This window comes from Lacerta agilis, chromosome 15 (genome assembly GCF_009819535.1).
Source record: "Lacerta agilis isolate rLacAgi1 chromosome 15, rLacAgi1.pri, whole genome shotgun sequence".
Classification (NCBI taxonomy): Eukaryota; Metazoa; Chordata; class Lepidosauria; order Squamata; family Lacertidae; genus Lacerta; species Lacerta agilis.
In genome coordinates, this window is record NC_046326.1 from 32,152,038 (window position 1) to 32,177,370 (window position 25,333).

The following is a 25,333-nucleotide window of genomic DNA, read 5'->3' on the forward strand; positions in this document are numbered from 1 at the left end:
GTACTTCTTGCCTTCCAGTAGTCTCTTTGCAGGTAGGGTTCAGGTCCTTAACCTTAGAGCAGAACCCTTTCCCCTCACACTCGCGAAACTTGGCACACAAATGATATTACCTTTGTCTCCTTCAGGTCTTTACCAATCTTTTTAAACAAAGCAACTTGGATGAAAAACTTAAGTATAATTTATTAGCTAAAAAATAAAATAAATCAATGGGATCTCATGTCCAACTGCCTTCTACACATGTACACACATTTCTTGGAGGATGCAAAGCAATGTAAAGGCATTATTAAACACTTGCTATTAGCCTGCTATATAAGGAAAAACTAAATTATACATTTACAACAGATAGGCAAAAATGTCATGTATTTATTCAATTCCTTCTTGTTTGTCTTTGATGGCAACCTGAAAGAGAGGCAGACAAGGAATCTCTTAGTGAAGTTTGATCTAGTTTCTCACAGAAATCAACTATTTTGTGGTAGAGCAGGAACAAAAGGGGAAAAACAATTTCAATTAAGGCTCAAACAGAAAGTAGGGGTTACATAAAGCCAGTTTAAGAGACCTTCCTTTTCTTCAGTTAATCACCTGTCCTTAGTACAGAAGACAAAAGAGTCTGGCCCTTCAGGTGGGTTGTATCCCATCCTTAGCCACAGCAGAATTACCAAAGGAAAACAGCAGAACCACACAGGGCCCCAAACTTTTGTGTTGCAGTGGTGGTTTCTCTCACCCTCCATAGCAAACTGAATCAAATGAAATTCCCTCCAATGTCACAACTCACTATGAATGCTACTGCTGCCCAGGGACTAGCTCATCCCTGCAGATTGGGTTTTTTCCGAATTGGTGGATTCCGAGGACAGAAATAATTGGGGTGGGGGGAGCTCTTAAGGTCTGTGAAAAAGTGTATTGAATTGAAGAAAGGAAGAAGGATAAAGTCTCAGCACTTTTAAGAGAAAGGAGTCCTAAGGAAATGGTCCTGAGTCTCCCAAGATCTCATTGGTGCTTCAAGTGCCACGCACCTGCCCCATGTTGAAAAGTGAGGAACCAGCAGAGGTCTTACTAGGGATGCTCCTGCAAGACACATCTTTATAGGGGGAGCTACCCCTAGTTGAATGTGTCTCCCTATCAAGATAAAATGGCTCACTTTTGCCTTTACACAGTGTTTGAACCCCTGGGTCAGTCCACCCTGGACGGCTCTCAAAACATCCTATCCCTGGAGTCTGAAAGGACAGCTAATGCCCCTGCTTTACCTGGGTGATTGTGGATTAACCCATCTGGCGCATGCCAAGCAGTCACCACTCAAGTGCAGCTTCTTACCCAGTTCACAGCTATATATCTTGATGCACAGAGGAGACACCTCCCACTGACAGGTCATCTCCATAAAAGCAATGCCAAGGCAACTTTAAATGTGCCAACTTACCCGGAACCTCTCCTCAAGGAGGGAGAGCTCGCTGATGAGATCTGTGATGGCGTTGGTGAAGGCTTCTTGGGGACTGTAATCAGGGGTGGTCTGGACACGAATGATGATCTTATGCTCCAGTGGATGAGGGACCTTGTACCCTGCAAACAGCACCTGAGGGTCTTTCAATAACTGCCTGGGGAGGGGAGGAAGAAAAGGGACACACAGAAAGTATACTGTGAAAAGTGTGGTTTGCCTTGCTAGATCAGACAAAGGACCAGCTACCTTAGGCCAGAGGAGGGCAGCTAAGATGGTGAAAAATCTGGAAACGGGCTGGGTGATACCTGGTTTTCAACTTCATGATATACCAGCAGCTAAATACTGTGATAGACTGATATATCACAATGTCTGAAATGCATCTTGGCTGTTGCTTCCTCCTCACCTTAGGGGAGGAAGAAGCAGCTGAGATACATCACCCAGCTTTACAGCTGAGCAAGCCTCCATACGCGTCCAGCTCAGATGAGCTTCCTCAAAGGTGCAAGCAGATGGAGCCCGAGGCCTATAAACATGGTTAAAAGATGAGAACGTGTAGCCTGTCGAAGGAAAGAACAAGTGGATATATGAAAGCTATCTTGAAGTATCTGGTGGCTGCTGTGCAAAACACGGAGCAGACTTCTCTATACTGGCAGCACAATTTTTTTAAAAAAAATTATTTATTAAATTTGTACACCACTCTTCATCAGTAGATCTCAGGGCGGTTCACAACATAAAATTACAATGTAAATAAACACAAAATACATAGTAAAAATATGAACAAAAACAAACTAATAACCCCCCTCCCACAACACATTTAAAAGGGCATTGGATATCGGCCAAACATTCTCATGTTGCCACTCTCCAGACCTCTTGTGAAGGGGCACATGAAGAAGGGAGTGTTTAATTGGGCCTTTTCTGCAATGGTTCCTTGTTTGTGAAATGAACCAGGGAGGTTCAACAGGATCTTAAACTAGATTGGCTTAAGCAGGCTCTTTAATAATTTTAAATGCCAGGATCTTATGCAGGATCTTAGGATCTTAAATGCCAATTAGTCTACTACTGCAGGGATGGCTCTCCAGATGTCAATTCCCATCAGCCCTAGCCAGCATAGTCAATGGTCCATGACGATGGGAGTTTCAATCCAACAACATTTAAAGGCCACAGGTTCACTATATCTGATGCTATTCTCTACTTTGGGCATAAGATCCAAGGAACTGAGGTCTTCAGAGGGAGCCTGACTTTTCCTTGGGGCTGGAAGGAAGTGGCAGAACATTACTACTAAAACCTCTAATGAACATGCCACATTTTACTTTCCCACATTTTACCACTGGTCCTGTTAGCTAGGGATGATGGTAATTGTAGTCCCAAACATCTGGAGGGCCGGAGTTTGCCTATGCCTGTCCTTGACCACCATCTTAGTTTGAGACAGGTGCTGCTTTCAAACAACCCCACCCAAACCTTGCTGTAAAACAAGAGCCATTGTTACTCACGATTTAATGATATTCCCCAGCGTGTGATCTTCCTTGTTGATGGTAAACAGGCAGGCATTCGGCACTTTGGTATCCTTATTTATTGTAATCCTGGTAGGAAAAGGTGGAGCAGGGAAGAGACTTTTTAAAACTGTTTTGAAAATGCAAGGCTAATTTCAATGCCAGCTAATACAAGACTTTCCTTGATAGGAGGCAAGGCTCGCTGCATCAGCTTTGCTGAAAGCCCAACTTCATCAGGCCCCTTAACTGTGCAAATCCTGAAGCTCACTGCCTCTCAGTCTAACCTATCTTCCAGGGTTGTTGTGGGGACTAAATGGGAAGGGGGGGAGCTATGTACACCACCTTGAGCTCCTTGGAAGAAAAAGTGAAATATAACTGCAAAAATAAATAAATAAACCTCGGCTTCCACACAAGCTACAAACTTAACGAAACGGGATTCTGGCCCACCCCATGGTGCCCAGCAAGTGCACTTGGCCCAGCCCCACTCCCCTTCATTTCCACCCCCGACCCCAAGATGGTCACAGGCCTGCCCGCTGCCCATGTCATTTTAGCTTTCCTCTCCTCACTCACTTTTTCTCTCCTTCGAAAAGCAAGAAGGACTCGAAGGCCGGAGGCGCGTTCATCGCTCCCCGCTCGTTTGTTTCGGCTCCCGGCGCAACGGAGAAAACCGCTTCCGGGTTGGAGTCGCGCTTCCGGTTCCGGGTGATTTTCACACGCTCCCCAATCCGTTCGGAGTTAAGAGCGATCGCTTTCGTAACTATAGCTACTCCCTCTGGCGGCCAGGGGGAGGAAACGCAAACTGCAAGGCTTAGTATCCCCATTCCCAAGATTTCTTTACCTCCCCCTTGTGGACACAGGAGGAAACGCAAGCTCCCGCCCCACACGCGCGCTGCAGACCAAAACGGCTACTTACCTGTTAACTCGATTTAAATGGAAATCGTTTGTTGAAGGCAGCAGTGCTTTTTAAAGAAAAGCCTTCACGTGGCTATTTTTGTCTTTCCCCCCCCCCCCTAAAGACCACCCTTTCATGTTATGTGAGTTTCAATTTTTGCTAAGTGCTTTCGACATCAAGGGGTGGGGATGGAAACTGAAGCCCTATGCAAAATCATCATAAATTAATACGTAAGTACATTCACTTTGAAGCAGGTGAGCTGTTTGCCTGCTGGCCTGGTCCTCACTGTTGACGCGCAGCTCCAAGGCTCTCCTGCTCACCCTTCTTATGAATCATACAATTGTAGAGTTGGAAGGGACCCTGAGGATCATCTAGTCCAACCCCCTGCAATGCAGGAATATGCAGCTGTCCCGTACAGGGATCAAAACTGCCACCTTGGCATTATCAGTACCATGCTCTAACCAACTGAGCTACTCAGGCATTTATCACAACTGATCTTTGTCTTTAAACCAGCGTTGGACCATACAGTCCTTCAAATAGAGGACTGTTTTCTGTCAAGTAGTCTTTACCAACCTACCCTGAATCTAAGCGAAGCTGAAAGGTGTGTCCACCTTAGGGAACAGGGAAGTTGCCCCCCCCCCGCCCGGTGTGCTTCACAGTTCCCTTCACACACACACACACCAGTTGTTAACATCAGCACAGCTTAATTGGTGTCAGATTTGCTTGTTCGGAACACACCCAAACCAATGGATTCAAATGTTGAGAAATAAGATTCCAACTAAACATTAGGAGGAACGTTCTGACACCAAGAGCTGTCCAACAGTGGAACAGAAGACCTCAGAAAGTGGTAGACTCTCCTTTGTTGTGTTTAACAAGAGGTTGGATGGCCATCTGTCAGGGATTCTTTAGCTGCGGTTCCTGCCTTGAAGGGGTTGGACTAGATGACCCTTGTTCCATCTATAGAATTGTTTTGATTTTTATGCTGCAACATTTCTGTTGCACTGCATGTTGCAAAACCACCATGTGGCCTCTTCTGACAAAGAGAAGAGAAATAAATAAATAGATAATAAATAATCAAGCACAGTTAGAAATGGCTGAAGGAATTCCAAGATGGTTGGAGAAACAACACATCAGACGGTCATACTTTATATTTCATAACAAAGTACAGGATGCATATGCCTTCTGGCCAATGGCGCATGAATGCAGATTAAAAAACCAGGATGGGAAATGGTAAACGAGAGTGTGGGCACGGCCTAAACTCCTAAATATGGAAGTGCTGATGGACCTTGGAGCCAACTTGGAAATCACAGCCTCTTACAGGGGCCTGCTGTGTGTTTGTGTGTACGCACCTCCATGTGACAGTTTATTATTAATGGTATCTTTTAATCTCTCTCTCTCTCTCTCTCTCTCTCTGTGTGTGTGTGTGTGTGTGTGTTTAAATTTATCAGATTTTTCATGAAAACATTAAATCCGGATTAAACTGGGCAGAGGAGGGAGATGATACAGCACGGTACGGGGAAAAAGTCTGATGGATGCTGTATGAGTCCAGAATAAACTGCTGTGAAGAAATACAACCCCAAACCCAGCAAAAGCCCCTTTCAGGCCACCTGGAGAATGAATAAAAATCATTCCAGGTGCTGCTACCTTTTGCATTGCTGCAATGGCCCACACTAAATGTTTCAGGAAGTTCCTTCTTTTCCATCCCTGGTGGTTGCTGCTTTTCCTGTGGCTACTCACTAGTGAGCGGTAAGGTAAAATCCATATATGATCAGAGGCACTCTTGTTACCCCGTAAGTTCCAAAAGGCGAGCGTTGATGCTGAAAAGCAACAAAGGGCTAACCATGTTGCAGCTAGTCAGATAGTCACAAACAAGGGTGTGATAAAAGAGACTTTATTCTACATCAAGAGTAGCTGCTGGCTTGGAGGAACAGCTGTCCAGACAGATCAAACAGCCATTCCAGGGATAAAGAATAAGTGGTCCTCTGGATGTTGTTGGACTCCAGCTCCCATCAGGCCCAGATGATGGTCAAGGATGATGGGAGTTGGAGTCCAACAACACCCTCCATTCAACTATTCTGTCCCGTGCAATGGCATATACTCATGTGTTTTATTGCATGCAAATTATATAATTTTACAATTCCTCCCGTAGCTAGAGCTACTGCTGAGCTTGGAAATATATACATCCCACCTAGTCTAGCTCAGAGGTATTTGCAGGATTGAGGCAGAAGATTCGAATGGCACCGTTTCCCCCTCTGCTCCTATTATAGTAACCATAGACTACAAATCAGGTCATGAAAGTCCTGCTGGATCAGACCAGGTCCAGCACCCTATTTCCCTACAGTGGCCAACAAGGAAGTCCACAAACAGGATATGAGGCTAACAACCCTCTTCCATGGTCCAAGGTCACCAACATCTGGCATTGGGAGGTACACTGCTTTTAAGCATGGCTAGTAGACCTCTCCTCCATGGACTTCTCAAAGCCTCTTTTAAAGCCATCTAAGCTTGTAAGCCAAGGCTGCAGTTCTCTCTCTTTTCTCGACAGCTCTGTCTTTTAATTCCAATCTGTTATCTGCAGTGGCCTGGACAACGGTAGGGCCGGCCTTAATCCCAGCTGGGGACCCCTTTTTCCAGATAATGTGGCCTTTCTGGGAGGACCATTGCTCATCATATCAGCAAGAACTCCCATGGAGTTGAGAGGACACACTCTCCCATTTCCCAGTATTCAGACTGCTAGCTGCCTAAGGGTACGTGTGGAAAGACCACAAAAGGAAGAAATAAAGAGCAACGTGAGAACCTAAGAAGAGCCTGTTGGAACAGCCCAGCAACCTGTTCTCACAGCAACCAACTAGATCCCTGTGGGAAACTCAGAAGCAGGGTCCGAGCGCAAGAGCTCTCGCCCCTCCTGTGGCTTCCAGCAACTGGTCTCCAGAAACACTGCTGCCTCCGTCAGTGGAGGATGATAAACAACCATCATGGCTAGTAGGCATTGATAGTCCTCTCCTCTTTTGAAGGGAGTTCCACAGTTTAGTTATGTGCCACATGAAGAATTCCTTTCTTTTATCTGAACCTTCCAACATTCAGCTTCACTGAATCTACAAGTTCTAGCCTAATGAGAGGGAGAAAAACTTTTCTCTATCCACTTTCTGCATGACATGCAGAATTTTATATGCTTCCATCAAGCGAACCTTCTTGCTCGCCTTTTCTTGAAATGAAAGAGAGAATTCCCTTGATAATTTTGCTTTCCCTTTCCTGAATGTTTTCGGACTCTACGATATCCTTTTTAGGCGAGGCGACACAGCACTCAAAATGTGGCCGCACCATAGATATGTTTAACAGCAATAGGATAACTGGCAGTTTTATTTTCAATTTCTTTCCTAGCATGGAATTTACCTTTTTCACGCTGCCACATACTAGGCTAACATCTTGATTGAGCTATCCACTACAACGCCAAGGCCTTGTCTTCTGGTCACTCACTGCTTCACCCTCAAACACAGTAGACCACCAGTATGAATTTTCAAAAGCACCTCTGTCATGAGGTCTAGAAACCTACTTTTTCTTATTCTTTTCAAACAGTTAAATCTGCAGTTCTCAAGAATGCCAAGTTCTGGATGACAATCACAGGCAATAAAACAACCAGCTTTGATGTTCCATTAAGGCTAGGGGCTGAACTTTTACAGTAGTTGTTTAGGGCATAAGAAAAACATAGCGGGTTTTCCTTTAAAAAAGCACCAAAATTTTTGAAATAAGGCAACCCGATAGTTGCTGTTTTTCAGAGTGGTGAAGATGAATGCTTTTGTGTTGGGACTCTTAAATTGATCTCAGTTTTGTCTTCAGAGTTCAGAGGACTTGGGCAGGGAGAGCCGTTCCCAAAAGGAAAGGTGATGCAGGTTATGAGAATCAGGGCCACTCTATCCTATTTCCATCCCATCAGATGATCACAAGTCCAGAGAGAGAGAGAAAGAGACAGAAAGAGGAGAAACACCCTCTATTTCAGATGTTTGGCAGCAGAACTGCCCGAAGGAGGCAGAAGTGGGCCTAGCCTGTGCGAAGAGTCACGTCTGCAGTTCCACAAGATGATTTCGGTCCTGGTTGGCCAAGTCACTCAACCGGGAAAGCTCCTTACTGTGAATTTCTTCAAGATCTTGCAACACCTGGAAAAGCCGGCTAGGTCCGTCGGCATTTTCAGGGTCTGTAGCAGGAGAGAGAGAGAGAACAGGATTGTGTGCAGGTAGTCCATTCACAGTAGTTTGTCAATATATCAGTAAGGATGCATGAATCTCCCTTTCCTTAGTCAAGCTGTAAGAAGTAAAGGTAAAGGTAAAGGGACCCCTGACCGTTAAGTCCAGTTGCAGACGACTCAGGTGTTGCGGCGCTCATCTTGCTTTACTGGCCGAGGGAGCCAGTGTTTGTCCGCAGACAGTTTTTCCGGGTCATGTGGCCAGCATGACTAAGCCGCTTCTGGCGAAACCAGAGCAGTGCACGAAAACACCGTTTACCCTCCTGCCGGAGCGGTACCTATTTATCTACTTGCACTTTGACGTGGTTTTGTACTGCTAGGTTGACAGGAGTAGGGACCGAACAACGGGAGCCCACCATGTTGTGGGGATTCGAACCGCCGACCTTCCGATCGGCAAGCCCTAGGCTCTGTGGTTTAGACCACAGCGCCACCCGCGTCCATGTTTGAGTATTCAACTCAAAGTTTTCAGTATTCTTTAAAAAGAACAGAGGTAACCAAGGCTGAAGGCCACTGATACAGCATGGAAGCTTTCCCACTGCTGAACTTTCTATTGAACATCTTTCGATGTAGACATGTTCCCATGTATAAATTTAAATTTTTCAACCAAAGAATCCCCTGCTTTCTGTACTACTTCATTACTTTTGGGTCAAGCCTTCACGCTGAAAGAATATTTCTGCTTTCTTCAGCCTGCTTGCCTCTGAGCTTCCCTGGGATCTCTTTTCTAGTCTGCTGCTCTGCAGTGTTCTAATCCCAGCCAAACTGACAACTCTCCCTCCCTCACAGAAGCTGGCCTGAAGAGTCTTTTGTTCCCCTTGAGAAAGTGAACTGATAAAGCATGAAGGGTCTGGAAACCAAGCCTTATGAGGAACAGTTGGCGGGGGGGGGGGGCGCGTCGGGTATGTTTAGCTTGGAGAAGAGAAGACTGAGAGGTGATATGAGAGCCCTCTTCAAATATCTGAAGGGCTGTGACAGGGAAGATGGAGAAAACTTGTTTTCTGCTGCTCCAGTGGAGAGGAAACCAATGGCTTCAAATGATAAGAAAGGAGATTCTAACTAAACATTAGAGAGAACTTTCTGACAGTAGGAGCTGCTTGACAGTAGAATGGACAACCTCGAAAGGTGATGGACTCTCCTCCACTGGAACCTCCATTTTAAAAGAGGTTCAATGGCCATTTGTCAGAGATTATTCAGCTGTTATTCCTGCATTGCAGGGGGTTCGACTATATAATCCATAGGGTCCCTTTCCAGCTCCATGGCTCTATGAACCAATCCAGCCTCAGTCCACTTCGCTCTCCACACTTAAAACAGTACTGATGAGTGAGGCTTCCTGTTTCCGGCGGTGAGAAATGGCTGACTCCGACACAATTGGACTTCAGCCGTGCCGGTAATTCAGGGTTGATATGGGGGTAATTAGCCCTGGCAAACTCCCGAGGGTTTGGAATAACATATAGTGCATCTGTTTGCAGAATTTCTTCATTGTGAGTGAGGGAGAAGGCTAAATGGATGTCTAGCAACTCCCCTTCTAGGGCCCAGAGGGGGGGATTGTGTGGTCTCCGGGAAAGCTGATCAATCACCAAATAACTTATATCTGTGGAATACAGCTCATTTACATTGCCATATTGCAAACAGTATGCTCAACAATTTAACAATGGGAAATCATTGTAACAGTAACAACTTAACAACTTGGAAGTTACTGCGTCATTAAATTTCAAACGACAGGCTTGGAGAACAGCCCTGATTGGAATAATTTAACAACTTGGGAGTCGCTGCGTCTTTAAACTTCAAATGATAGACTTGGACAACAGCCCGGATTGGAAGATTGGAATGAAGTCAGGAAAAGCTGTGCTGGCAAATAAGACAAAAAATATATATACACATTAAAGCTGTACTCGATGGATGAAAGGATATATGATTTCTTACATGATTAAGAATCGCATAGCCAGGGACGGAGAACTTTAAAGCGTTAAGATCGAAATGTGGAAAATATGAGAACAACAAGAAGAAGGCAGAAACGAAGATATTGGAGATATACTTCAGAGGTCCAGACTATGGGAAGCCCGGGAAAATTAATAATTAATAATTTGGATTGTAATTTGGTTGTTTTTATTTTTGTTTATTGTTTTTAATTGGATTATGATTATGATCTGATGGGTTTGTTAATTGGCTGTTTTTATTGGAAAATTAATAAAAATGATTTTTAAAAAACAGTACTGATAAGTCATACCTTCATTCTGGGTCAAATGAAGATTTTCATTTTTCTCCACAGTTGACAGTTCCAAATATTTTTCCCTTTGAACAGTAAGAAATGAAAGGGCGGAGTTAGTGCACCCTAGAATTACCTCAGCAATGGAATGAGCAGAGAGTTCTATGGCTTGGTTATTTATATAGTACACCATTTTTAAAAACCCATAAAACAATTAAAAGTGAGACCCACCCACTCAGCATACCTTGTAATTCAGGAAGGAAGGAAGGTAGGAAGGAAGGAAGGAAGGAAGGAAGGAAGGTAGGAAGGAAGGAAGGAAGGAAGGAAGGAAGGAAAAGCCAGTCAACTTACCTCATTGCTTCTCGCACCCCAAGCAAATGTCGGAAAATCAACTGAGCCTCTAGGTCGGGATCCAAGGGGTCATTCCATTCCCGCAGAGTAACTCCATGCCTGGTTTTGTCACAGCCCAGTCCTAGCAGGCAAAGGAGTGTTGTTGTTTTAAAGTGAGGTTTATTTAAGGAGGCCCAGTTTTCATGAAAGGCTGAAGGGTTTTTGTTCCTGCTAGGTGTATTCAACAAGGTTTTGAGGGAGTATGCTCATGTCAAAGGAAGGCTGCTGTGAGAGCTAAGGCAGGGGTGAGTGAGAGTCAGTGTCATACAGTGGTTAGAGTACTGGACTAGTACCTGGGAGAGACCAGGGTTCAAATCCCGACTCAGCCATGAAGCTCACTGGGTGACCTTGGGCTAGTCACAGTCTCTCAGCCTAGCCTACCTCACAGGGATGTTGTAGGGACTGAATTGAGGAGGGGGAGAACCATGGATGCCATCTTGAGCTCCTTAGTGGAAAAAGGTGGCATATTCGACAGCGGAACAGACTCCCTCAGGAGACTGTGGTTTTTAAGCGGAGGCTGGATGGCCACCTGTCATGGATGCTTTAGCAGAGATCCCTGCGTTGCAGGGGGTCGGACTAGATGATCCTCGGGGGTCCCTTTCCACTCCACAATTCTATGATTCTATGTCACTGGGATAGCGCTGGCCAATAAAGGGCACAGTACCGCCTTTGTCCTTTTGGTGGCAGCAGCTCCATTTGTCTCCTCGGAAGACGCCGGGGTGGTAGGAGCACAGCATCCCTGCGTTGTTCACACAAACCTTCCGCAAGGCCGACAGCCACTGGTTGAGCTCGTTCACACACTGAAAAGCCACAGAGACGGCAGGATTATATCACCCGTGCATTTGATCCAGCACAGCCCTTCAGTATACAGTGGTACCTCTGGTTACGTACTCAATTCGTTCCAGAGGTCCGTTCTTAACCTGAAACTGTTCTTAACCTGAAGCACCACTTTAGCTAATGGGACCTCCTGCTGCCGCTGCGCCACCAGAGCACGATTTCTGTTCTTATCCTGAAGCAAAGTTCTTAACCTGAAGCGTTATTTCTGGGTTAGCAGAGTCTGTAACCTGAAGCGTATGTAACCCGAGGTACCACTGTACAGTACAACTGCGTTTTGCTTGTTACATTCCGGATGTTACAGGAAAATGTGGGTTTCGCTTTTGCAGCCCAAACTCCCCAAAGGACTCAGTGTTCCGTAACTCCATTATCAGTCAGAGAAGAATGGATGGAGGCAGCATCCAGTGAAAGCAAGGCAGATCTTAATTCCCTCCACCTGTTGCAACAGATTCCTCCCCCCTTCCCCCTTTGCAAGGTGGTGAGGACCTAGAGCAAAGGTCAGCAAGAACCTTTAAACACTTTTGAAATTGCCTAACCCCTTAGCCAAAAAACACCCAAAAAGCATCATACATACATCAAAGGGGAAAAGGCAGCTTACAACACGAGGATGGCACATCAATGCAAAAATTTGTTTGAACCACTCCCTTCAAATCTCTCCCCAAATAAGCATCCTTCCAGAGCAGTATGCCAAGTGGGGACCTCGTCCCCCTAGGTAAGTCACCAAGTTCCCACAGGATCTTGCGAGAGCATCCCAGAGCCCAGTATGCAAGGCAAAGCGCGTAAAAACTCTTTCTGTGCACCAGGAAAACCCTGTTTTCAAGTGCTCCACCTTCCATGCATTTAATTTGTGTGATTTCAACTGGCTGGCCTTGAGCCACACACAAGACTGAAATGGCACAAGTAAAATTGTGTTGCAGATGCTCATGTTTCCTGGCCCTTGGGTCAAGCAGGCATTGCAGGTCCTGTTTCCAAGAAAGGCGGCTTTTTGTTAGTTTGTTTGTTTGTGGGTTTGTTTTTGTTAGTGCTGCAAAACCTGCTGGACCAATGAAAAAGCAGCAGGACAAAAGGAGCAAGCCAGCTGCCACTTCCAAGCCTCTTGAGAAAACAACAGTCTTGCAGAAGGGGTGCTGCTGGAACCACTGTCATCACCCACTGTAGGCTCTCCCTCCCCACCTAAACTGGATCCCCAACTACAGCAACCTTGCACTGCAGGTAAGCTGTGTCCGTCTGGCCGGCCTCGTTGGCGTAGATTATCTGCATGACGTGAGAGTTGCCAAAGCTCTTCTCCTCCACCTTTTCGGCTGCCCGGATGCTGGCTGGCGTGATGAAGGAGCTTTTCTGAAAAGACAAGTCCCATAAGTACGTCACAGGCAGAGGAGCCCTGTTGGGTCAGGCAAAAGCCTGTCTCATCCGATACCCTGTGCCCGTGTCAGTGGCTTTCTGGAACCTTCTGGAAAGTCCACCAGGCGGCCATGACAGCAGCAGCCCTCCCTGCTGCCTCCTTACCTTGCAGCTTGGTGTCTTGGCACAGGTGAGGGCTTCGCTGGTTAGGGAGAAGTAGAGTTTCTTAAAGGAGGATGAGAGGAGAGGGCCTTTGCTTCTGGCCTTATAGATAAACAGAGGCCCTTCTTTCACAACCTGGGTCTGCAGAGAGGGGGACTTCTGCGGGTCTAATTCTGCAAAGACAAAACCAGAACAAAACTGACTGGATTTTATTTTTTAAATAAACCCACCTAGCAATCAAAGTGTGTCACATACAACTTACTCTGTAAGGTAGGTCATTATTATCTAGCCCCATATTGCAGCGAGGAAGACTGAGGACTCAGCTACATTAGTCAAAAAGCAACACTTTGAATGTGTTCTAAACATACAACACCAGATGGCGCCAGAGAGCAAACAAATTTTCTGTGCGCTTTTTACATAGGGTTTTTCTTTTCTTTTGTTATAACGATTTAATTTCTGACTTATTTATAGCGTATCTTTCCCTTGTGTGTAGATCCACCCTGAGAAAGAGAAAGAATGGTTTGCCACCTAGGATCTGGCAGGGGTGAGGTCCATAGTTCACAGCTCAGTTGCTTTGTCTGTGTACACACTATGCCCCCCTCAGAGAATTCTGGGCAATGTAGTTTGTTTAAGGTTGCTGGGAACTGCAGTCTTGCAAGGGGTGAACTACAGTTCCCAAGATTATTTGTGGGAAGGAGCGTGCTTTAAATGTGGTTACATATACGGTGTGGGTGCCTGACTCTTGGTTTTCAGCTCACCCCCCAACCACCACCCTCAAATAAAACACTGTTCATTGGTCACACCAGTAAGAAAATGATTGGTTGGTAGCCCTGCAAGGCACCTTCCCTCCGTCCAATCCACAGCAGAACGAACCAGACCCAGGCGCTTGGGGCTGCCCTCAACCACCAACCTTCTTTCTCCTCAATGTCAATCAATTGGAGGAGGAACCGCTTCATCTGTGTGACGCCCTGTTGGATAGTGGGCTGCAGTGGAGCCATCCAGGGTTCCTTGGTGCGGCTGACACCGGCGTCCATGTTCCCCACATTCTGAACAGCCTGGCAAGCGAGAATTCAGAGAGGTGACCACAGGTCAAGGACAGGCCTCCACAAATCAAGTGAAAAGCTGGTGTGGTGGTAGGACACTGGGGTCTAAGAGACGGAGGAGACCTGTGCTTCAGGTCTTGCGCAGCTAGTTCTGGGCTCCACCATTTAAGAAGGATACTGACAAGCTGGAAGGTGTGCAGAGGGCAACCGAGATGATCAAGGGCCTGGAATCCAAGCCTTATGAGGACGGTCAAGGGAGCTGGGTATGTTTAGCTTGGAAAAAAAGGAGACTGATAGCCATCTTCAAATATCTAAAGGGCGGTCACAAGGAAGATGAAGCAAGCTTGTTTTCTCCTGCTCTGGAAGGTAGGACCTGTTCAAGTTGCAAGAAAGGAGATTCGAACTAAACATCAGAAAAACCTTTCTGACAGGTAAGAGCTGTTCAGCAGTGGAAGAGATTCCCACGAGAGGTGGTGGACTCTCCTTTCTTGCAGGTTTTAAAACAGAGCTTGGGTGGCCATGTGTAACAGGTACTTAAGTTGAGATTCCTGCATTGCATGGGGTTTGACTAGATGACCCTTGGGGTCCCTTCCAATCCTAAGATTCTGTGAAGCTGGGAGACCTTGGACACAGTCAATGTGGGAAGCAGAAGTAGCATTCAATTTGCACCAGGTGGCTGGCTCTAGCAGCTGCCATTCCCCACAATTCCCCAGAGTGAAGTTAACGCCAGGGGCATTGTGGGAAATTAAAATGGCAGCCATGTGAAAAATTAAAATGGTGGCTGGCTGTAGGAGCTGCCGTTCCCATTTCCCACAATTCCTCAGTGATGCTAACATCAGGGGAATTAAAATGGCAGCCAGCACTGATCACACGGCCAGGATTTTCTGTGTGCAGATGCTAGGGCTGGATTTATAGGCAGGGTGCTCTCCTTCTTGTCCAGGAGGTGAAGTCCAGGCTGGCTCTCACCTTGGCCAGGAGCAGGAGGGTGCGGCTGGTGCGGGCATCTGCATGCTTCTCCTGCAGGTGGAACAATTTGGGGGACATGATGGCCGGAGAGAAGAAGCGAAGGCAGAGGAAACTGGTGATGGCGATGAACTTCACGTTCTGCAAGTGGAAAAGGAGTGGTAACACAGATGTCGACATCCAAAAGGGATGGGGAAAGGGGGAGAGGAAGAGAGGGAGAGAGCCTGTGCTAGCCACCTGTCAGCATCTGCAGGCCAGGCCCAAGCTCCTAGTCCTCAAGGGACAATTCTTGGCAACCACACTGCCCTGGATGCCCCCTGCAACAGTTGGTGCTGCTCAAGCGCCTGCCAAGGAAACATGATGAAAAGCCCTCCCATGTTTGACCAGAAGGTCCGCAGTAGGTAAAGCGGTGCAGTTCAGTGGTTAGAGCAGGCCAGGACAGAGGCGAAGAGGAGGAGGAGAAGGATCCCACTGTGCTGACCTGGTCCTTCTCTTCGGGGAACTGCTCCCCAACCCTCTTGAAGAGCAGCTGGAAAGTGGCGCGGATGATGGCGGGACACGCCTTGGCAGACTTGGCGATGGTGCCAAGCAGGTCGCCGAGATAGGACCGAAGGTGCTGAGCGCTCTGCTGGATGACGTCGCTTTCGCTCTGGATCCGATGGAGGCTGGAGCAGCTGCCGCAGGAAGAGGAACAAAAAGAAATAAACAGATTCCTGCCCCCGAGACTGTGCCACCTTTCTGGCATCATCTCTGCCATCTGCATAAGCCAGAGTGGTTTAGTCCATGACCTTGCAGGGAGGAGGCGTTCAAATCCCCTCCCTCTGCCGTGAAGCTCGCTGGGTGTGACCCTTGGGCCAGCCGCTGTCTCTCTCAGCCTAACCTACACCGCACGGCTGTTGTGAGGATTAAACGGAGGAGCAGGGGAAGCACGTGTGTTGCCTTGAGCTCCCAGGAGGAAGGGCAGGATATAAATGTATGAACTGAGTTTACAAATAAAATCTTGCGTAAATTGCGAACAGGAGTAAATCGCAAGGGACCGCAGTTTGGGCCTCCACACACATGACCACATTTTAAGAATTTAACTGTGCTCTATGGAAATGGAACAATGTCACTGCCGATTTTTCCCAGTCGTAGTGGAGTGTTGTGATAATATAGCATGTGTGCATGTGTGTGTCTGCACATATTATTGCACACCACTAAAATTTCTGAGTGGTGCGAGATTTCGGTGGTTCCGGGTGCTTACCCAGGGTTCGGTTTCCTTCGAATGAGGGACAGGGGAGACAGGGTGTCTTTAAGATAAAGGGTTTATTTACACATATATATAAATATACAACCTGAGCCTATGATAGAGGGGATCACATCAACACCCCAGAATGTCTTGCTAACAGCCTTGGACTGAAGCAGAAATCAAGCACAACTCTCACTCTCTGCTTCTGCCTGCTTCTAGCCCAGCTCAGTCATTCTTGGCTATAGTTACAGGTGGGTAGCCGTGTTGGTCTGCCATAGTCAAAACAAAATAGAAAATTCTTTCCAGTAGCACCTTAGAGACCAACTGAGTTTGTTCTTGGTATGAGCTTTCGTGTGCATGCACACTTCTTCAGATACACTGAAACAGAAGTCACCAGATCCTTAAGTATAGTGAGGGAGTGGGGAGGGGTATTACTCAGAAGGGTGGTGGGAATGGGTGATCAGCTGATAGGTGTGGAAAACCTGTTGTTGACTCTTAACGGCTGCAATTAGTCTTGCAGGGAAAGGCAAGGGGTGAGATGGCTAAAGATAGCTTTGTTATGTATAATGAGATAAGAATCCAATGTCTTTGTTCAGACCAGGTTTCTCCGTGGTTTTAAGTTTGGTGATTAGTTGCAATTCAGCCACTTCTCTTTCCAATCTATTTCTGAAATTTCTTGGCTATAGTTCTTCCCACTCACTAGCAGCCAGGTAAGGGAGAGAGGCCCACCCATTTGCTTTCTGGCAGAGCACAGCTTCCTTTGTTATACTACCAACAGTATTTAGGGCCATCAGCTCATCCAGCAAGAAGCTGGCCTTCCTGCCTACTTCACGAACCTATTCAATTTTAACCCCTGCTGAATCCAGGACCCCCAGAAATTAGTAGGGACCCAGGCGTCCTGCGCACTAACCCTCTCTCCCGAAACTCTCAGCAATATGTACAGCCTGAGAAAGGTCCCCAGTCCCAGCTCTCTTACCCAATATCCTTGCTCTCCACTTTGCTGGGATCCAGCTCAATGCATCTCTTCTCTTCAAACACTCGGTTGATTGTCGGCCCAAGGACTCTGTGGAGGTACTGCATCCCTGCCACCTGCAGGTGGGAAGATTTTGGGGCAGAACAGGAGAGACGGAGGGCCAAACGATCAGACGGCGGTATAGAATCATAAAATCGTAGAGTCGGAAGGGACCACGAGGGTCCCATCTAGTCCAGCCCCCCCCAAATGCAGGAATCTTTTGCCCAATGTGAGGCTTGAACCCACAACACCAAGATCGAGAGGCTTGTGCTCTGACTGAGCTATCCCAGGAGATATATAGATGGATGGAAAAACAGGAAGATAGAAACATGCTCAAGAAGATTCACACAAGCAAACCACAAACCCATCAAGTACCTTCAGAAATGACTCCATTGACTTAGAGGCCAGAGAGTTGCTCCGAAACAGAGTGTTTGGCTCATCTGAAACAGAACACAGGAACATAGGAAGCGGCCTTCTACTGAGCTGCCCTATCTATGATTGTAGGAACCTGAATTTGACAGCATGTGACTGAATCCCACCCAAATTACAGTAGCAGTCTGGAAATGCCATAGGTGGACAGGAACTGCCCGTGCCCAGGTCCAACTGATCATTTTTTTTGGAGCAGGTCTGGACTTCCTCACGCCCCCCCATGCGTTGCACGCTCTCCTCCATTCTAGTGACATAAAATGGTACCCCAGCTGCACAGAGCATGGAACCCTCCCATGTCCCAGTCATGCGCCCAGGATTCTTACCGGTTTTATCCAGTTCCAGCTTGAAGAGGAGGTCCAAGAACTCTTTGGCCAACCCTTGGCCCACGAAGAGCTTGACAAGGTTGACGGCAACTTCCTGCCTGCACTCGGCGGTCGTGGTGTCGTCAACCAGGGTTATTAAATGGACTTTCCCGCCCTGCCAGGAAGAAAAAAAGAAGGGGAGCGGCTGAGGAGATAGACCCCCAGGGAGGCTGTAATGCACGTGAACCTCAGGAGGAGGGGAAAAAATCAATTAAAGCGTGATGGAGAATTCCACAACCCTACTTGCATGCACAAAATTAGGGGGTCTATTCTCAACGTTGTCAAATACAGTCATACCTCTGGATACGAATGCCGCGTGTTGCGTTCGTCACGGGTTACGAACATGCCAAACCTGGAAGTACTGGAATGGGTTACTTTCAGGTTCGGCGGTTCATGCATGTGCAGAAGCACCGAATCGCACACATGCGCAGACGTGTCGCTTCAGGTTGCGCGCTGGTCATGTTGCAAATGGGGCTCCGGAACAGATCCCGTTCGCAACCAGAGGTATGACTGTATTTCTTTAACGGCATTATTTATTTATTTATATACTGCGGGAGGCAGTGAAGGATAGGCGTGCCTGGCGTGCTCTGGTCCATGGGGTCACGAAGAGTCGGACACGACTGAACGACTGAACAACAACAACAATACATATTCTGCTTGCTTGCCAACATGGCTTCTAAGCAGCTTACAAGTGTAAAACCGAGTTACAAAATATATCCACGTGAAATCAAAGTGCACAATAAGTCAATTTCGTCAAGGCATTCCAAGCGTGCGTAATTAAGATGTACAATAAAACAAGCCCATTAAAACAGCATTAACAATTAAAACAACAATTAAAACGATTAGATCAGGAGGTTCCGGCCTGGAGATCAGGGGAATGCATGTCTAAACAGATGCATCTCCAAGATCGCTGTCCTACCTTTCTCCCAAAAAGCTAAAGGTAGCATAAAGGGGATCCAAATGCATTTCTATACTCACAACAACCCTGCGAAGTAGGCTAAGCTAAGAGAGAACGACTGGCGAGCCTTACAGCTGAGTGAAGGGAAGAACCTGGGCCACCCCAGTTCAAGGGCCTGTCCGTGAAAAGCAATGGATCTCACCTGGGCACCTGCTTTAACTTCCTGACACAGAAGCTGGACAAGAGGCTGGTAGTGGATGGACGGAAGCACCGTCTCATCCCGAAGCTGCAACTGGAGGTGTAGGGAGCCCAGGTTGCCCCTGAAAAGGAAGGGGAAAGGGTGTCATGCGGTAGGTGCAAACTAGCTACGTGGTCCCACCGTGGACCGCAGAATCCTTCAGGAGAGAGGTTGCCCAAATGCAACTCCCATCACTCCCAGCCAGCAAGGATGCCTAGAGAGCCACAAGTCTCAGTTAGGGCATGAGCTACAGGCCCTTGTGATTTTGTAGGTTCTGTTTTGAAGGGACTCCCAGGGTCGTCTAAGTCCAACCCCTCACAATGCAAGAATGTCAGCTAAAGAATCCATGACAAATGGCCACCCAAGCTCTGTTTAAAAACCTCCAACGAAGGGGAGTCCGATGCCACAGCTCTTGCCACCACAAGGTTATTCCTAATGTTTCTCAGACTCTCCTTTCTTGCCATTTGAATCCATTGGTTTGGGTCCCCGCCCTGTGGTGCAGGAGAAATGGGGGTCCCCGCCCTCTGGAGCATGGTTCTCATACCACCTCTCAAGTCTTCCCTTCTCCAGCTTTATAACGGAACAGCAATGACTGGGTACTGCTAGGATGCAAGGATGCATTTATGGAACCGCTTTGAGGCTTTTCTATTGCAGTCCAGCGGGACGTAAATTTTACAAAAGGAATAAATAAATGACATCTGCCGCCGCCACCACCCCCGGGAGGTGGGGGGGGGGAGAGAAGAGATTTTTATGCCCCTGGCTCCAAGGAGAAACTATTTCGTCAGGAACAAGTCCCAGTAAGATAAATAAGGCAAACAACTCTAGCAGGACTGTGGCAGCAGCTGGGTGACTTAGGGGTAAACAAGTGAAACTCCCCTTTGGAAAACAAAACAGAGACTTACTCATCCCGTCTTGGCTTTGATTTGTCCGGTCGGAGCATAAACCACCCTTCCTCTTGTTGGACCGCTTGTAGCCCTTGGACATTGAATACTACCTGCAAAAGGAAAGGAAAAGAGAGAGTTGTGCTTATGCCCATCTGAAGCAAGGCCTCCCCATGTTCCCCCCAGCACCTCCCATTTCATAAAAACATAACCAGATAGGAGCAGGTACGCCCATGCACAGCTTGTCTGAGGCTCAAGGCAGGCAGGAATTTTGTTAAAATAAAGTTATAAACAGGCAGGGTAAGGCCCTGGCAGGGCCCACCAGCCGGCTTAGCCCTCTGAGGCCTGGGGTAAGTGTACCTGACTGCCCCCAACTCTGTACAGGTCTGGGAGCAGGGAATGGTAAAGACCTATTGGTTAACAACGTATACTAAAAACTGGGCAGGGGCGGCTCAGCCACACTTCTGAGCACCCCCATAAATTCAGTTTTGTAAGCGGACAATGCTCTTCTCTGTCGAGAGCCGCATTCCCCGAGCGGCAGCTTTTTCCATTTATTTTTATATACAAAAAGCATTTATAACCCGCCCTCCAATTGCGCAGGGCAGCGCACAAGAGGCACGCTGTCAGGCATTTACTCCTTCCCTCATGAGTAACGACAAGCCTTTAGGTAAGCTAAAACTATTTATTGTCCGTAATGGAATTACAGAGTCTCTGCAGCCATGACTGCTCAGTCAGTTTCAGTTTCTCGGAGTGGCGGGCTTTCGCGCGCCCGCCAACACAACCAACAGCTCGGCACCCTGAAATGACGTCTGTGTCTCCTCCTACCCCCCCCCCCTTGGCTCATCTTCCTGTCTGTGACTGACGGTGCTGGGCCTCTGCTCTGCCATCCCCAAGCCTGGCATCTCTCTCTCTTCCGGAGACATTTCCTGACGGGGGCTGGAGGAGGAGGATGAATCTGTAGAGATTATGGGTGGCTGTTCTCTATAACCTTCCCCGGAGGAATCACTATCTTCTCTCCCAGCTGTAGCTTGCTCCTCTCTCTCTCCCTGCTCCTCCCGAGTAGTCCCTCTTTCCCTGACACACACCAAATGTAGGGCCGTCTTTTCCATCTGCCCGTCGCTCCAGCCTTTTCCATATCTCTATGCTTGCTGCAATCGTATTTGATTTTAAAATGTTTATTCCCCCACCCTCCTTAAAGCGGGGGTTCCTGGGGGGGGGGAGAAGTACACAGAACGCAAAGGGAGAAAAATGAAGAGAGGCCTTTGAACAGGACAGCCCCATTGCTAGGAGAACTGTCCGTCTTCTTCCAAGCCCTCTTTCCCCACTGCTCACCTTCCCTAGAAAATCGTTCCTGCTGACGAGATCCCAATCCCAGACTTCGATGACGCAGAGCTTCTCCACGGCTGACTCATCCAGGTCGAACTCAAAGGTCTCGTTCCACCTTGGGTAGCAAGATTTTTTGATCACCTGGACGACAGGCAAAGCCAATAAAGGAAGCAAATTCTTCCTCCCGAAAGCAAATTCTTTAAAAGATGCTGGTGAGAACAGGAGGAGGAGGAGGAGGAGGAAGAAGACCCTGCCTGCTGGGGAGCCAAAGATGTCATCCAGACTGACCCACCCAAACTCATAACACTGGATGGAATGAAGTGGCTAGATTGGAGAGAGAGAGAGGCATGCCTGTTCACTCTCTCACTTGACCACCCCCCTATTGTGCCAGCTGGAGCCTCATTTTGGACCATCCCCTTCCTGAAAAAAGAGAGCTTTGAAGGTTCTTCCCGAGACACACACCTGCAATGTTCGGGGCAGAGTTTCCATTTGTGTATGCTGAAAATGACCTCCATTATTTTGAGCCCTGGTCCTTATGTAGCCAAACAGAGGGATCAGCAATTCCCCAAATTTGCCAAATACCTTTCTTTTGCGGAGGGTGGCGGGAGATAATAAAAGCGGTACGAGAAAAACAGTCGAATGGGGACCCATACACCAAGTGAACAGGGAATGGAAAGCCAGTTGGGAGGAGGAATGAAAAGGAGTATCCTGAACTAGAATGCTTCACACTGGGACATTCTGCTGTTTTGGGCCCCATTTGCCTAGGCTTATACAGGACTTAATGTACAGTGATCATAATAATAATTTTATTACAGTGGTACCTCGGTTTACAAACACTTCAGGTTACAGACTCCGCTAACCCGGAAGTAGTACCTCGGGTTAAGAACTTTACCTCAGGGTGAGAACAGAGATCGCGTGGCGGCAGCGGGAGACCCCATTAGCTAAAGCGGTACCTCAGGTTAAGAACGGTTTCAGGTTAAGAACGGACCTCCGGAACAAATTAAGTTCGTAACCAGAGGTACCACTGTATATATACCCTGCCCATCTGGACTTAAGGCTGGGGAGCACAGATCCAGACCACGCATTTAAAGCTCACAGCTCCCCACCCTAAATGATCCCAGGAACTGTAGTTTCACCCTTACAGAGCTGTCATTCCCAACAACCTTAAACTACAGTTCCCGTGGTTCTCTGTGGGGGAGAGCAACCTACTTTCTGTGCATGGCATGGACCTGCCCTTAAATGCCTGATGTAGCCCTTCCCCTACCCCCCCCCCAAGACCAGCATCTTGTTCTCCTTACAGTTGGAGCTCACCAAAGTTTCCTGCGTCTTGCCATTATAGCGGACTCTGACGAAGGGATCAGAGGCTCCGTTTCTGTCTTTCCGAGCCAAATCTCTGTGAAGGAAAGAGAGAGAAAGAGAGAGAGAGAGAGAGAGAGAGAGAGAAGAAGGGCGATATTGTTATAGATCTGCGGGTGCTAAATGCTTGGGGTTTAATAAATGTAAGGATTTGATTAGAACTGGTACATTACGCATGGCTGCTATACGTCTGGGATTATCACAGACACATCCGGAATTCATCTGTCGGAAATAGCTCCTAGGCTATTTCCGACAGATTCCTAAAAATCTGTTAAAATGTCTGGGGTAACCCACGTCAGAAGTGGTAGGTTTTTTTTGGCAAAATTCCTTAAAAATAGCAGGAAAACTTCAAATTGTTTTGGGAGATTTTGCAAAAAGAAAAAAGAAAAAGCTGAACAACTTTGTCCCCTGCGCGGGGCTTTGCGCACCCTTCCCAGCACTCCAGCTGGGGCTCCGCAGGGCGGCCGGCTTGCAGCTCGCCTGCCGGCGCGCGAGGGCACGTCCGCCCGCCCATGGGGGCGGGTTGGGGAGGGGGCACCCGGTATGCCGGCGGGCTCGCGGGGGCGCCCCTGGGGGGCCCCGCGCCCTGGTGCGCTGCGCCACCCAGCCCCTATGACGAGACGGCCCTGGTGGGGTTGCGATTTCCTTCTGCAAAATGCTTTGGTTTGGCCTATTACTCATAACCTTATTTGCAACCTCAGTTACATAGCTTTACATAAGAGAAACAGAGACGGCTATACAGCAGGGGTCAGCAACCTTTTTCAGACATGGGCCGGTCCACCATCCCTCAGACCATGTGGCAGGCCGAACTATTTTTTGCGGGGGGGATGAACAAATTCCTATGCCCCACAAATAACCCAGAGATGCCTTTTAAATAAAAGGACACATTCTACTCATGTAAAAACACGCTGATTCCCGGACCATCCATGGGCCAGATTGAGAAGGCGAATTGGCCACATCTGGCCCCCGGGCCTTAGGTTGCCTACCCCTGCTATACAGCAAGCTGAGGAATGAGCTAATTTGGGCACTTTTAGATCTGAGGCTCGGAAGAAAGCATGTAAACAAAGAACGAACAAAAAAGTAAAAGTCTCTTGGGTGGCACATGGCGTCACAATCTCCGTCACGCTGTCGTGGCTCCCCTAAATTGCTCCCCACGTTTTCTCTTTCCGTCAAAGGGCTTGTGTTGCTGTTTTCTAACATCCTTCTGTAGTATTATCATCCCTTAACACCCCCCACTAGCCCTCAGCATAAGGCTTTACACCCTCTTCCAAGGGCCCAGCATTCAAACACAGCGTCACTCTGCACAGGCTTCCTTTGGAACGTCCAATGTTTTTCTCCCACCGAGTTTGAGAGTTTCATTTTAATGAAAGGATTATTTCCAGCGGAGAACTGGTGGATACCGCGAGACAGCAAAGGAAGGAAAATTGGGAAAGTTTATTGCTTTATAATAACGCATCTCTGACTCACATCGCCAGATCCTCCGCTTGCACAGCAGCAATGATCCCAGCTACACCCTCGCAAGCCTGAACTTTGCCTTCCGTATCATCTTTGCTGTGCCCACCACAAAACCGCAAATCCTACTGCGCAGTTTCATACCAGCTATGCAAATATGTTGGTTGATTTCCCTGCCCTCCCCTCTCTGATTTTTAATGCAAATGAGCACCCTGGCTAAAGTGGGTTCGGCATTTCTATTACAGAAGAGATTTGTATGCAGAAGATCCCCGATTCATTCCCCAGCTGGGGATCCTGGACAGCCGCTAGCAGTCAATGAACGGACAATCTGAGCTGGATGGGTTTCAGCTAGACCCATGGGTCTGACTTGGCAGAAAGGAAATTTCAATAAAAGCAAAAACAACCCTGTATGGTACATCAGCATTATTCTCCATTTTGCAAACAGGGAAGGGAAGGGAAGGGAACGTGTCCAGAGGAGGGCAACCAAAATGGTCAAAGGCCTGGAAACGATGCCTTATGAGGAACAGCTTAGGGAGCTGGGTATGTTTAGCCTGGAGAAGAGAAGGTTAAGGGGTGATATGATAGCCATGTTCAAATATATAAAAGGATGTCACATAGAGGAGGGAGAAAGGTTGTTTTCTGCTGCTCCAGAGTAGCGGACACGGGGCAATGGATTCAAACTACAAGAAAGAAGATTCCACCTAAACATTAGGAAGAACTTCCTGACAGTAAGAGCTGTTCGACAGTGGAATTTGCTGCCAAGGAGTGTGGTGGAGTCTCCTTCTTTGGAGGTCTGTTTAAGCGGAAGCTTGACAGCCATTTGTCAGGAATGCTTTGATGGTGTTTCCTGCTTGGCAGGGGGTTGGACTGGATGGCCCTTGTGGTCTCTTCCAACTCTATGATTCTATGATTCTAAGGGGACTGAGGCCAGGAGAGAGAGGCTCGTTTGCCAAAAGCTGCCTGGAAGAATTCAAATCCCTACTCAGTAATGATGCTTACTGGGTAACCTCGGTTTAGTCAGAGTCTCTCAGCCTAGCCTACCCCACAGGGCTGTTGTGAGGGCAACAGGGAGAGAGGGACAGCCATGCACGATGCCTTGAGCCCCTGTGAGCAAAGGTGGGATATAGGCTTTTTAAAAATCGACTAACGTTATCTAGGGATTATAAGGAC

General features: G+C 47.6%; 2 protein-coding genes across 4 annotated transcripts in view; both read right to left on the reverse strand.

Annotated features, from left to right (window-relative positions):
- Positions 1 to 308: 308 nt before the first annotated feature.
- POLR2J (RNA polymerase II subunit J) lies at positions 309 to 3,612 on the reverse strand. The gene is made up of 4 exons (XM_033171662.1): positions 3,487 to 3,612; positions 2,917 to 3,006; positions 1,412 to 1,586; positions 309 to 399 (listed from the first exon to the last, which is right to left on the reverse strand). The coding sequence occupies exons 1-4, from the start codon at positions 3,537 to 3,539 to the stop codon at positions 364 to 366; spliced, it is 354 nt and encodes a 117-aa protein (XP_033027553.1). The 5' UTR covers positions 3,540 to 3,612; the 3' UTR covers positions 309 to 363.
- Positions 3,613 to 5,683: 2,071 nt separating this feature from the next.
- Positions 5,684 to 25,333, reverse strand: part of RASA4B (RAS p21 protein activator 4B) — a 48,687-nt gene continuing 29,037 nt past the window's right edge. For 2 of the 3 annotated variants that reach the window (XM_033171656.1, XM_033171657.1), the window contains exons 6-21: positions 22,667 to 22,748; positions 21,362 to 21,496; positions 20,051 to 20,142; positions 19,113 to 19,230; positions 17,974 to 18,127; positions 17,597 to 17,661; positions 17,186 to 17,298; positions 15,463 to 15,655; positions 14,985 to 15,122; positions 13,886 to 14,030; positions 12,979 to 13,148; positions 12,673 to 12,810; positions 11,303 to 11,438; positions 10,600 to 10,720; positions 10,270 to 10,334; positions 5,684 to 7,997 (exon numbers count right to left, since the gene is read on the reverse strand). In XM_033171656.1, the coding sequence (XP_033027547.1) occupies positions 7,861 to 7,997; positions 10,270 to 10,334; positions 10,600 to 10,720; positions 11,303 to 11,438; positions 12,673 to 12,810; positions 12,979 to 13,148; positions 13,886 to 14,030; positions 14,985 to 15,122; positions 15,463 to 15,655; positions 17,186 to 17,298; positions 17,597 to 17,661; positions 17,974 to 18,127; positions 19,113 to 19,230; positions 20,051 to 20,142; positions 21,362 to 21,496; positions 22,667 to 22,748 (2,002 nt within the window). In that variant the 3' untranslated portion in view covers positions 5,684 to 7,860. The remainder of the gene's footprint in view (positions 7,998 to 10,269; positions 10,335 to 10,599; positions 10,721 to 11,302; positions 11,439 to 12,672; positions 12,811 to 12,978; positions 13,149 to 13,885; positions 14,031 to 14,984; positions 15,123 to 15,462; positions 15,656 to 17,185; positions 17,299 to 17,596; positions 17,662 to 17,973; positions 18,128 to 19,112; positions 19,231 to 20,050; positions 20,143 to 21,361; positions 21,497 to 22,666; positions 22,749 to 25,333) is intronic. The other variant, XM_033171659.1, reaches the window with a different exon arrangement.

Bases quoted from the DNA above. Each gene is read 5' to 3' on its own strand.
- POLR2J (XM_033171662.1), bottom strand. From the start codon at position 3,539: ATGAACGCGCCTCCGGCCTTCGAGTCCTTCTTGCTTTTCGAAGGAGAG. The intron at 3,007-3,486 runs GTGAGTGAGGAG...TTTTCCTACCAG, and splicing joins CTTTTCGAAGGAGAGAAAAA to GATTACAATAAATAAGGATA. The intron at 400-1,411 runs GTAAGTTGGCAC...CCTCTCTTTCAG, and splicing joins TCCTTGAGGAGAGGTTCCGG to GTTGCCATCAAAGACAAACA.